At 36.6% G+C, this 13,830-nt stretch overlaps 1 protein-coding gene across 4 annotated transcripts in view; it reads left to right on the forward strand.

The window, feature by feature from the left end:
* Positions 1-13,830, forward strand: part of LUZP2 (leucine zipper protein 2) — a 1,401,083-nt gene that overhangs the window by 516,763 nt on the left and 870,490 nt on the right. For all 4 annotated transcript variants that reach the window (XM_073659432.1, XM_073659433.1, XM_073659434.1 and 1 more), the window contains exon 4: positions 9,993-10,074. In XM_073659432.1, coding sequence (XP_073515533.1) covers positions 9,993-10,074 — 82 coding nt within the window. The remainder of the gene's footprint in view (positions 1-9,992; positions 10,075-13,830) is intronic.

The raw sequence follows: 13,830 nt of genomic DNA on the forward strand, positions 1-13,830 counted from the left end.
TTAGAATGTAACTTTTTTTCACAAAATATTAAATTTAGACCAATTTTTTTTTTCACAAGGTAAACAGATAAAAATGGACCTCAAAAATGTATTGTGCAATTTCTCCTGAACATTCTGATACCAAATATGTGGCGGAAAACTACTGTTTGGGTGCATGGCAGGGTTCGGAAGTGAAGGAGCGCCATTTGACTTTTTGAATTCAAAATTTGCTGGAATAATCAGCAAACGCCATGTTGTGTTTGGAGAGCCCCTGATGTGCCTAAACAGTGGAAACCCCCCACAAGTAACCCCATTTTGGAAACTAGACCCCTCAATGAACTTATCTAGATGTGTGATGAGCACTTTGAAACCCCACGTGCTTTACAAAAGTTTATAACATAGAGACATGAAAAAAAAGTCACAAAAATTTCTTTTTAGCCCCAAATTTTTTATTTTCACAAGGGTAACAGGAGAAAATGGACCTCAAAAGTTGTTGTGAAATTTCTCCTGAGCACACCGATACCCTATATGTGGCAGAAAACCACTGTTTGGGCACATTATCCGGCGCTCTACGCTGAGCACTTACTTTGGGGTTTCCATCTAAATCTCCAAATGACGTGATTCAGATGAAACCCTGGAGGGATCCATTCACTATAATGAGATGAGGCAGCAGAGTTACTCTGGACTCCATCTGGCCTCTGTTTAGCATTATCCTTCTTTTCAGAGGTGCACAAAACTGTGGCTGACCGCGCTTTTATTTATGCCTAAAAAGATGGACACCGCCGGATCATAGGTCAGACGCCGTCCACAGTGCCTCCATCTGTCTCATTACAGGGAATCTTCCATCAATGGGGTTCCGTCTGAATCACGTATTTCAGAGATTTACACGGAAACCCAGGTGTAAGTGCTCAGCGCAGAGTGCAGGATAAATGTGAGCCGAGCTTTACTGCAATCTTTGGGAGGCAGAATACACAAATCAGCAGCAGGTGAAGAATTGGTTTTATATATTTTTTACGCCGTTCCTCGTGATTAGACGACTTTATTCTTTGGGTCGGTGCGATTACAGCGATACCAGATTCATATCGGGTTTTTATGATTGACAGCTGTCACTCACTAAAAGACGCTTTTTTTTGCAAAAACTAATGTTTGCATGTCCATATTTAGAGAGCTACAATTTTTCTATATTTCGGCTGACAGAGTCATATGATGGTTTGTTTTTTGCGGGATGAGTTGACGTTTTTATTGGCACCACTTTTGGGCAAATTACATTTTTTGATCGCTTTATATTCCGATTTTTGGGAGGCAGAATGAACAAAAAACAACAATTCAGGATTTTTTTTGTTGTTATTTGTGTGGTAAAATTGATAAGGCAGCTTTATTCTTCGGGTCAGTACGTTTACAGTGGTACCACATTTATGTAATTTTTTTATGTTTTTGCGCTTTTACATAATGAAACTTTTATAGAAAAAATAATTATCTTTGCATCGCTTTATTCTGAGAGTTGTAACGTTTAATTTTTCGGATGATGGAGCTGTATGGTGGCTTGATTTTTGCGGGACAAGATGACGTTTTCAGTGGTACCATTTTTATTTTCATCCGTCTTTTTGATCTCGTTTTATTCCACTTTTTTCCAGCGGTATGATGAAAAGTCATAGTTTCTAATGTTTTTTTTTCTACGCTGTTCACTGAAAGGGTTAACTAGTGTGACATGTTTATAGATCGGGTCGTTCTGGATGCGGCGATGCCAAATATGTGTACTCTTTTGTTTATTTTTATTTTTTTTTACCTATAAATCTGTATTTATTAGTGTAATTTTTTTTTCTTTTACATTTTTTTTTGACATTTTTTTTTTACTTTTTTACTTAGTCCCACTATGGGACTTTCACTTTTTTCACTTTTTTCATAGATATAATGTATTGCAATGTACTAGCATTGCAGTACATTATACCTATATTGAAAGCTCCTGAGACCATGCTGTGCATTGGTCTCAGGAGCTTTCCGTAGCTTGGTGACCTGGGGGTTGTCATGACGACCCCTGGTCACCATGGCAATGGTCGGGCCCCCACGATGATGCGTGATCGCAGTATTCAGGGGGTTAACAGCCAGGGGCGGCGCTGACACCACTCCTGGCTGTTTAGTGCCGGAGCTCAGCCACTGGCAGCGCTGAGCTCTGGCACTGATAGAGCAGCAGATGCTGAAATTTCAGCGTCTCCTGCTCATTCATGCTGTGATCGGTCAGTCAGATATACTGACCGATCGCAGCGATCTGGGTGCAGGGACCGACGGACAGCTGTCAGAACTGAACTGGCACAGATTGTTTACACATGCTACAGTTCAAAGCTATGACGGACACTGCATGGCAATGAGCATTAACTTACACCCGCTCATGCCGTGCAGTGTCCGTTATTGAGCGCTATGGGGTTAAACCATCCCATCTTTTGTACCAGCAAAGCAATTCCATGAGAGACATTCCTGTTCAGGTTCTTATTACTGAGTGGTGAAAATGATAGGTCCAACCAGGGCTGAGCCTTTTATCTTTTAGGATTTCTAAGCATCAGCATAATCTGCCACTTGTACAACTAGAGGATTTATTATAAGCAAGGTTTTGTCAGAAAAATAAACCGTTAGTTATTAATTTTTTATGTTAAATATTGTTATGCTGTGTTTTTAAATTCCCATGTCATTTTGTATAGTTTACAGAAAGTGCCCATTTTGAAAAATGTTACATTTATTTGGAATGTACTATAATTAGCTAATAAATAAAGTGCTAAACTTATAGTAAAAAGGCCTGTGTGAAATAGAATGAACTTACCTATAAGTTACCTTGCAAACATTGTTTAGGTTGTGTGGTCAAGTTTGGATATCTTTTAGGTAGTTATAGCCTAGGATATTGCCAACCTTTACAGTTGAACAGACTATATCACTTGCAGAGACAGCCATTTCAAATTCTTAAGGGATGTGCACTTACGGACCGACTCTTCAAAGAGATTATGCCAGAAAATTGTTGTAAAACACTTTAAAATCTGCAAAATATTTATGCAACGCGAGACTACTCAATAAATTTGCAAAATTTGGTGTTTTTATGCCAGTCCTGGCATGTTCATCGGTGGAGCTGGAGCAAGACAGGGGTGAGATGTTGCATGTTTGCTTGTCTAATTTATGATGAGCTGTGGCATACCTTACAGACTGTAGTAAGATTTATGCCAAGGCACACAGAGGTGCTTGCCACTTTTAAGATGCATCAGGTTCATTGGATAGTGATGTGCCTTTTAAAGAATCAGGCATGTCCGATTACCTCACCCCTTTTCATCCAGACCGTCGTGAACAACACCCATCTTGACGAATCCGAGCCTTAAAGTTTATTGATTAGACAGTGTTGTTTGGACACTTTCAGACAATGTTACTTTTTTCCATACTTTACATGATTTCAATATTTGGATATTATATGCCCCTCCACAAATTATCAGGCAAAATTCAAAAGAACCTGACAGCTCTCCTTAATTGGAATCTGCCAGCAAGTTTTTAGCTACCCCATTTAAGAGCAGCCTGATATAGGCAAAGAAAAGCTGAATCCAATGATGTATCACTTAATTCACTGGGTGCAGTCGTTCTGACACAATCAGCATTTTAGATTAAGCAATGCAGTAGAGCTGAAGACGCTGCCCCCACCCACACTAGGCTCTCCATATACAATGTCTATAGACAGTGAGGAGCCTATCACAGGAGGGGGCGTGTCGGACAAGCATGCACGCGCTCATGTGTCCGATCAATAATACGCTCCTGGTGGTTAAACAATTATTGCAAGCAAACAAAACCACAGAGCTTGATAAGAAAGGCATTGCTGAAAGCTATATTTTAACCCCTACAGCATGCTGCCTTCAGCTTACATAGCAAAAACCTGCTGACAGATTCCCTTTAATTGTTAAAAAAACATTTTTTTCCAGAACCAATAGGTATTGATTCCAATGTCAGAAACACACCCAAAATAATCTAATTAAACCAAAACAAAAGGAGGTGCAAAAAATGTCTCACAAATAAAAAAATACCTTATTAGTAACAGTATGCATGCCTAAAATAGGTTCCAGTGGAAAGTAAAAGGCCAAACATAATTGTTGAATAGTTTTACAAAGTGCTACTGTAGAGGAGCCTGGCTGTGGTGCAGACCTGGCTCCCCAACTTGTGTGTCACCCAGCTTAGTCAGGCCCCCGATAACATGATTTTCTTTATTTACTAGAATACCTTAGGAAAATTGTTCATTTAAAGTGTGAATGTTTTTAAATAGTCAATGGAAACATTAATAGTTTACTGCAAATTTTATTGTTTTGTTTAGAATTGATTTATTACCAGTTTTGAAACAACTGTAGTCTTTGCAGTCACTCTATTTTAGATGTTTCAATATACCCACATAATAAAGTACAATGTATACACTGGACAAAGGGGAATCTTCTTGGCAGGATGGGAGTATATAACAACAGTTAAAAAACAGCACAGTTCACCAGCACCCCCTAGTAATTCTCCAGTCACAGTCAAGCTCTACAATATTTTTTCACTGTAATACTATAGTGTAATGGTGTGAAGATGACTATGGTTGTTTCCAAATTTCTCAGTCAGTTAGAGCATATGAACTTTAGTTTTTGTACTATCATTTAATGATCTTTTAAGAAAATGCACTGAAATACTTTAAGTTTTGTGAATCTCAAATGTTAATTTTCTAACTTTTATTTTAAACACAACTGACTATTTCTTTGTAATATATTTTATGGCATTCTATATTATGATATTTCTCATAGAATTGTTACTCCTTTACAAAATAAAACCTTCACATCTTAGTACATTAGAAAACTGAAAACACGTTTATAGAGTTTAGGAAAAGACTGACATCAAATGTACTTTACTTCTAATAAACCCGATGTAGTCATGGGATGTCAATTTGGTCCTCCTGACTATGCTTTATTATGACAAAAAAAATGAAAAAGTGTATAGTACATTTCACAGTGATACCAAAATGTCAAGATCATAAAGCATTTGTTTCAAAACACAGCAAACTCTGAAAATTTATAGCATTCAGCTATAATTCTTTACATTTTCCGTAAGTTCATTTTTTGTGCGGTTTGACTTTACTGAAATACTGAGCTCTGAACATTCAGCCAACTTTTTCAATTTGCAAAATTAATCTATTTTCCACTTCAGTGGAGTCTATTGAAGATTTAATAAATACATTTTTTATATGTGAAAACCTCCGAACAAAATGAGAGTATATTATCAAACAAAATAAAACTTTTATAACTCAAGCATGTTAAAGGATTTTGCATCTAAAACACAAACCGGGTTAAATAAAAGGGCAATTATTAATCTTTAAGACACAAACGAGAACAGCATTTTGTGTTCAGCATTGAATGATATATGTTGCTTCACAGTCTGATTGACTCTTTGGAAGACAGATACAGTCATTCACATTTTAAGTTAATATTGAGCTGATCAGGAATGGACACATAAAGCTGAGAGCTTGGTGTAAGAGCCCGTGCTTCTAGTTATTCTCTCAATGGTCAAACAATCATTTATTGTGAAACATGGGAGCAGGAGCCAATGCCAAATTGATTACATGGCTCTCCAATTAGCATGCATAATTTTTAATGTTTGTCTTTGCATATGGCAGAAGGATCTTTAAGGCTTGTTTATGCTACATGGAACCAAAAATTAAGCCTCTGAATGGGAATAAGTAATATAGTTCATTATGTGCCATATAATATAGAGTTTTGATGACCCTAACCTTCAGGGTCCATGTATAATATGATATTCACCTTTTATCTTGACTCTACATTTTCGCATTGTTATTATTCTTTTTATAAATGTAATCATTTTTTTGAGATGTTGCAAAAACATCTATTCAATATTCTACTCAAAAATAGTATCTAATATAACTTCTTTTTTTACATTCCTTTATACTTCTATCCCATAAATTCATTCACTTCATTTGATATCTTGAAAAGTCAAAATATCAGCAAAAAATAGAGTTTTGATTTAACATTTTTATTCAATAATAATCAAAAAATCTTGAAAGTATGGCATGACCATTGTGCTAGATGTTCCTTCACTATTTTTAGCATTTTATTTTTTTTTAGTTCATAGTACCTATTGGTAAGGTGACAACAAAACTGCTTCTCTAGCAAGGTGGATATGGAAAGTATTCAGACCTCTTTAAATTTTTCACTCTTTGTTTCATTGCAGCCATTTGGTAAATTCTAAAAAGTTCATTTTTTTCTCATTAAAGTACACTCTCACCCCATCTTGACTGAAAAAAAAACAGAAATATAGAAAGTTTTGCAAATTTATTAAAAAAGAAAAACTGAAATATCACATGGTCATAAGTATTAAGACCCTTTGATCTGTATTGAGTAGAAGCACCCTTTTGAGCTAGTACAGCCATGAGTCTTCTTGGGAATGATGCAACAAGTTTTTCACACCTGGATTTGGGAATATTCTGCCATTCTTCCTTACAGATCCTCTCCAGTTCAGTCAGGTTGGATGGTGAATGTTGGTGGACAGCCATTTTCAGGTCTCTCCAGAGATGCTCAATTGGGTTTAGGTCAGGGCTCTGGCTGGGCCAGTCAAGAATGGTCATAGAGGTGTTCTGAAGCCACTCCTTTGTAATTTTAGCTGCATGCTTAAGGTGATTGTCTTGTTGGAAGGTGAACCTTCAGCCAAGTCTAAGGTCCAGAGCACTCTGGGAGAGGTTTTCATCCAGGATACCTCTGTACTTGACCGCATTCATGCTTCCTTCAATTGCAACCAGTCATCCTGTCCCTACTGCTGAAAAATACCCACATCTCATGATTCTGCCACCATCATGTTTCACTGATGGAATTGTATTGGGCAGGTGATGAGCAGTGCCTGGTTTTCTCCACATATACCGCTTAGAATTATCACCAAAAAGTTCTATCTTCATCTCATCAGACCAGAGAATCTTATTTCTCATAGTCTGGGAGTCCTTCATGTGTTTTTGAGCAAACTCTATGCGGACTTTTATATGTCTTGCACTGAGGAGAGGCTTCCATCTCAAGGAGGATCACAAGGAAATGGACAGCATGTGACTTAAATATGAGTGTCTGAGCAAAGGGTCTGAATACTTATGACCATGTGATATTTCAGTTTTTCTTTTATAATAAATTTGCAAAAATGTCTGCATTTCTGTTTTTTTCAGTCAAGATGGGGTGCAGAGTGTACTTTAATGAGAAAAAAATGAACTTTTTAGAATTTACCAAATGGCTGCAATGAAACAAAGAGTGAAAAATGTAAAGGGGTCTGAATACTTTCCGTACCCACTGTATGGTTACTAGAGATGATCTAATCTTTTGAAATTCCAGTTTACTAGCTTTGATTAATCTTTCAAAGAACGTTGATTCAATGCAAAACTCAAGTAGTGCTGAGCTTATAATTGGCAAAAAAAGGCTATGAAATACTCTCCAGTCTTATGAAACCTTTTCTAGCTTTTTAATGCAAATACAGCCTTTGAAATGTCAAAAGGCATTCATCCTATAAGGCTAGGTGAAGCCGATGGTAACCCATTGTTACCAATAGCCTATGTAACAACACACTGCACTAACAGACTTATTAGGCTTCTTAAATTGTAAAAACAGTCCAAATATTATCCCTTTTTGGGAAGGAAAATGCCCGTCTTGCTGGTGTTTATACACATACTCCAAAGATCCAAGGTGGGCCTTTGTTAACCCTAGATAAAAAGTGCAACTGTGTATATACAGACGGAGCAAACTGAAGAAGCTGTGGCTTTTATACAATGGTTGATGTAAAAGTGATGCCTCTTTGAGGAGTATAAAAAATAGTTTTTTTGGTAATGAAAAAACAGTATCCCTTTCAGAAGCCATCAAAATATCCCTTTATTTATAAAGAAGGAATAATTTAGCTGTTTTTAAAATAAAGGACTAATGGCTTCTCAACGAGGAGTGCAAAATGATCTCTTTTTTGGTGATTCACAACAGATTTTCTATTCTCAAAATGATTAACCAATCATTTACTTATTTTACTTACTTTACTTATGGAGCAGGAACAAGCTAGCTGTTTTCAAAGTGAAAAAACTATTGCTGGCCAACAAGCGGTAAATAAAATTATCCCTGTTTTGGTAATTGTTTCATCTTTATGTAACCTCAAGAGAATATGCTCCCCTGAAGCAGCACAGTATAGCTATACAACAGAATGGACGAGTGAAGATTTGTATGGGAACTTTTCGACAGTGGCAGTGACTGACGCCGCATGGTATAAAAATATGATGGATCAGGCAAGGAGATATATGGCAGTGTACTCCAGCAATGGCAGCCCCAGCAGTGGCATGGTATAGCACTCTAAACCACAGTGAATGCCAAGGGATGTGTGATTGGCATGGCTGTGCAGTTGCAGTGGCAGATTCTAGAAGTTATAAAAAATACGACTAGGCAGGCAAGGAGATGTCTGGGTGTGTGGGGCCAGCAATGGCAGCCCCAGCAGCAGCAGTATACTATAGATGACATTGTGGACATTGGCTAGGTGCCCAGCTATGTGTAGACCATTGGCATAGGCAGCAGCAGAACAGACAGTGTAGAAGACATACAGCAGATGAGCAGGCAGATGGTGCTGCTGATCTATCTAATAATTGCCATCAGTTATAGGTGAATGAAAATAAACATTGATCATTGCATGGCAAATTATTACTTATTGTAGCCCTCTCACTATCACTGGAAGGGGCACATTGGCTCTGTGGGGAACATAGAGGGGTCTCTTGATCAATAGAGATGAGCAGATCAGGCAAATTTCACATTTGCATTTTTGCACAGATTTTCCCAGAAAATTCAATTTATGAAGAATAATTTAATGTCCCTTATGATGCTTTGTGGTCTCTCAAGACATTACAGCATAACATACTTAAAATGTAAAATAATAGAAACATTTTTTTTTAGAATTATACAGCTGCCTTTACATTTTTGGAAAGCAGAGATTTTTATTTTGTCTTAAAAAAAAATCCCTGCCTTTAAAAAATGATATCACTTTTGTTTTGGCTTGTGCCTGTTTCACAATCCATAAAGTACCCTTTTTATGATAGGCATGCCTTGGTTTTAGTAATTTGCTTCAGTATGAAAATCAGCACTGATGAACTTATAATGCTTTTTTTCTAGTTGATCAATGATGAAAAAAAATATGTTTTTATGGTGCAGTATATCACAGGCTTTGAATCTGTACAAAATTATTCACAGACTGAGAAGAATACACCCATCTTCTATGTTCTTTAGCACTACAGTAGTACACACACTCTCATTTAGGCATTTCTATCCCTATCTTTAATGATCTGTGCATTCTAGCCTCCTATCCCTAGCTGTAAAACCCTAAAATAGCAGCTGATTTTCCTGCCCACATCTTTTATAGTGGCTGTTATAGACCTTCCAGATTGGCTGAATTACACCATATGATGTGATAACTACAAGGTATTACTTGAAAGACTGTATCTGATGTAATGCGAACCCGATCTGTCTTCAGTAATGTGTGAAATGGGGTCAAGCTCTTTTTTTTTTGCAAATTGAATTGCAAATTTTTTAAACTAGTTGCAAATTGCGGATTTCAAAAAATTTAACTTAAATTTGACTTGCATCAGATGAAGTCGATAATCTCTTACCATTAGCTATTATATTGTGGATCAATTTTAGAGTAATTTGAAGGCTAGTTGTATTTCCATCATCTAACTGACAAACTTTAAGAACAAATTTTGAAGAAGAAGAAAAGGAAAAATATGGTTAATTTTTCGTCCTTTCTTAAAAAAAAATATTTTGTTCATTTCTAAACAAAGAGAAAATGCAATAAAAGTTTAAAGCTTCAGTAGAGCTTAATGTATAGCATTTTGTACACTAATAGCTTTTTTCCATTTTTATTTTTTAAATTGAAAAATCTACAAAAATATAATACAAATAAGAGAAAACTCAATTTTCTAAATGTGTCTTTCTTTTCGTGTGCTTTCTTTTTTAATAAAATAGGGAAGAGATGAAATCCCTGCAGGAAACATTCACAAAACAACTTAATGAGGCATCTGAAAAGGCTGAGAAGCAGCAGGCCACTGTAAGTGTTTGTATCATGTGACCCTCCAATTACTTTTTTTCCAACTATTTTTCTTTTTCCTGTTTGTGAGCTGCATGTTTGGTTCCTGAGTCTTTGTTAGGTGTTAAAGTGAAGTAGAAAGGGTTTGAAGTGACATAAAAGCATATTTGTGTTTTAATGTTCTAGCTTTTTGTGTAAAAATGGAGAGCTGCAGGGTAATGGGAAATGTAACATTTATAGAAAGCTTTAGATATTTAGAGTAATAAAAGCTCCTGTTCTCATTACCAACAAATGTTTTTAAAGCATTTATCTCCTGTATGAGATCGGCTTTAGCTTGGCGGTCTATATACTAAACTTTACGCCCATCAAATAAATTATAAAAGAGATAAATTCTCCTTTCAGTTAAAGCTTTTGTGGCACAAATATCACCATTGACATTTCATGTAAGGAAATCATACGTACAATAAATTATCTGATGTATTCTATTCCAGATACTTGCCATTTCTACATACAGATTGCTTCATATGACAACGCTAAAGGGGATCTCTCCTAATCCAAACAATAGTTTCTTACATTTTATATGTCGTAAAGTTTACTACCATTCTGTGCATCATTGTTAAGTTAGATCTGGCAACCATTGGTGGACATAGTCAGGATAGGGATACTGAGCAAGGATAGTTTATTGCCACTTTACTGCCTTACAGCTAATTTATTAAAAGCAATAGGCTCACCTTAGGTCTCATTCTGATGTCCGTGCAAATCAGTCCAAGATCGAACCTCAATGCATGGACAGGCTGCAGTACTCTCCCTTCCCATGCTTGACAGTCTCATAGAAAAACATGAAGCTGTTACACTCAAGTCAGGAGACCCTTGGCCAGTCTGTGCATTAGCAATCCATGCTTGGACCTATTTGCATTGATGTCTGCATGGGCCCTTACTCCTTAGTAATCCATTTTATGCAGTGGGTCATAATTAGAGATGAGCGAACCCAAACTGTAAAGTTCGTGTTTCGTACTGAACACCTAGTGTCCGGTGCTGAACTCCAAACACGGACTGCTCCTAGTGGTCTGTTTTAGTTTGGGTCACCATTGGCTTCTATAGGGTTCAGATTCTGGTTCAAGTTCTGGTGGAGTTCAAGTACCCGAACTCGACGAAACCGAACATCCACGGGTCCGCTCATCCCTCGTCATTATCCATCAGTAGTTGTAAGCTTATGAAGTCATTATCCCTTAGATGTTGTGGTATTGTGGCATCTGCATAGGTTGCTTCTAAAGGGCATGAAAATGGTTGCAGTAGGAGTTTTTATTTTTTTTTTCCTATCAGTTAGCTATCAGTAATGTATGTTCAGTGCATGCATTAGAATACTTAGCCGTTGCCATCTTCTGGTATTTCCAGTGCTCCTATGATATTTTCCTGCATCATATGACCAGTCGGCTCATACAACATTTGTGTCGACTGGAAGACACTTTCTCAATATAATTCTATGAGATTCAGAGCGAGGTGATCTTAGACTTATATTAAGATTGGAAGTAACAGTCAGCTATGTGAGTCGGCAAGAAAGAGCTGAGGTCACATGATCTGGAAAAGGACCGGAGCAAAATTGTAAATTACTTTAGACAGCAATCAGTAGGTATTTTAATGCATACCGTCTGCATGCATTTACTGTGAGTTATCATATGATCAAATTAAAGAAGAAAAAGTGCTAGAGTGAAACTTTAGATGGAGTGTGTATACGCCTCTACTTTTGTCTTCCTCTTAACATTTTCTAATCTTAAACTTTGTATATGCAGCCCCCATATTGGTGAAACCTGTGATCTAATTGTACAAATGAAAAAAATTAGGCTAAACAATATTTAAGTAAAAAATGTTTTACACTTTTTAGCAGTAAAACATCTGGAGAGCTAAAAAAACTTTATAAATATGGTTTTTATACCTTAAGTGGGGCAGTTTAAAAAAAAAACATTTTTAAAAACTGATGCTGACATAACGACATGTGGTAATTGTTATTTATTAACTACTTTGTATATGGTATGACAATCTGTTTTTAAGAAGCACTTCCAACATTTTTTTTTTGAATTTGGAATTTGGTATATTTATGTAGTGTAGTAAAGGTGCATTAACATAATTACCAATTGCAGTCTTCCTCAGTTTCCAGCGTAGTTTCAGTTGTCTTCTAGATCAAGTGAGTTTTCCTCTTGCCGGCTCACACTGAGACTGTTGTGTGGGGTAGTGACTTCCGATTTCCACATAAAATCCTGCGTGATCTATTGATTATAATTTCAAGACAGTGCTGTGAAAGATGGCGATTGCTAAGTTTAGCAACATACCTCCACTACATTACATAGATGTTTAGACAGGATTAAGAAAAAAAATGTTGGTAGTGCTTCTTTAAGGGCATAATAATTTAAAGTATAAAAATGACAAGTTTTTTTCAAAATGTTTGCCAAATTTCTGGAATTTTCATAAATAAACACATTTTAATAATTTAAATTCACCACCAAGATAAAATGCCGTATATACTCGTGTATAAGCCGACTTTTTCAGCACATTTTTTATGCTGAAAAAGCTCCCCTTGGCTTATACTCAAGTATTTACTTACATATCCAGCTGTTGAAGGTGGTGGGGAGTCTTGCAGCGGTGGAGGAGCAGTACACAGGCAGTAGCCGTCTGCTGCAGCTTCCATGTGTGCGCGCTGCTAAAGAAAATGAATATTCACTATTCGGGACGGCTTATACTCGAGTATATATGGTAGACTGAATCATGAAAAAACAGTGTTAGAATCCCTGGGATATGAAGAAGCATTTCAGAGTTATCTTAAAGTGTCAGATTTGAGAATTTTGGCCTGGTCAGGAAGGTGAAAATTAGCTTTGGTAGAATGAGGTTAATTGGCATTTTGGGGGTGGCAAACTCCTTTTAATTTACATGCCCATAGCTTTTAAAAGCACTCTTTAATTTTTATTTTGTACTAACATTTTTATTGTTGCTTATCCTTTTAATTTTTTTGATTTCTTTACTTTCCTACACTTTTTTGTAAATAATGATAATGCTGATAATAATGTGTTCAACCTGTAAGCTAAGATGTTGGTCTAGAGCAGTGCTTCCCAAAACCCTGTCCTCACGGCCCCCCAACACATCATGTTTTCCCGAGTTCCTTGGGATTGCACAAGATAGAGACCCTTAGGCAGTTTCTGATGCCTTAGTAATTATTCCATCACCTATGAAATAGGAAATCTTGAAAATATGACATGTTGGGGGACGTGAGGACTAGAGTTTGGGAAATATTTGTCTAGAGGAAGGCAAAAAACCCAAGAGAAAGATGCTAATTGCTGAAGATTAGGGGAAACATTCCTTCCCAACTGTAATTATGGCAGATAAATTTCCTGGATTAATGTCCCATCAAAGAATCTAGTATCCATAACCTGTGATATCATTTTTCTCTAGAAAGGCATCCAGGTCCTCCTTAAACTTATTAATGAATCAACTTTTGCAGGACCTATTGAAGATGCTTATTAAAGTGCACTTTAATTTTTAAGGACATTGTCCCAGTTTCTGGCAAGAAGATCATCTTTTAGCCAATCAAAATTAGCCTTCCTGAAGTTTAGTGTTTTTTAGCCCCTTTAATATACATTTAATTAAAAGATAAGTAACACCTAAATATGCCTAAGTGAGCATAATACCTAAGTGACCTTGAATCTGCACATTTGAAGTCCCCCATAATATACACTTTTTCTTGATTCGCTGCCTCATCTATTTGCTGTCACATCTGTCTGAGGCCAC

The sequence above is a fragment of the Phyllobates terribilis genome, unplaced genomic scaffold (genome assembly GCF_046119375.1).
Source record: "Phyllobates terribilis strain yellow unplaced genomic scaffold, ASM4611937v1 Scaffold_13__5_contigs__length_258822181, whole genome shotgun sequence".
NCBI lineage: Eukaryota > Metazoa > Chordata > Amphibia > Anura > Dendrobatidae > Phyllobates > Phyllobates terribilis.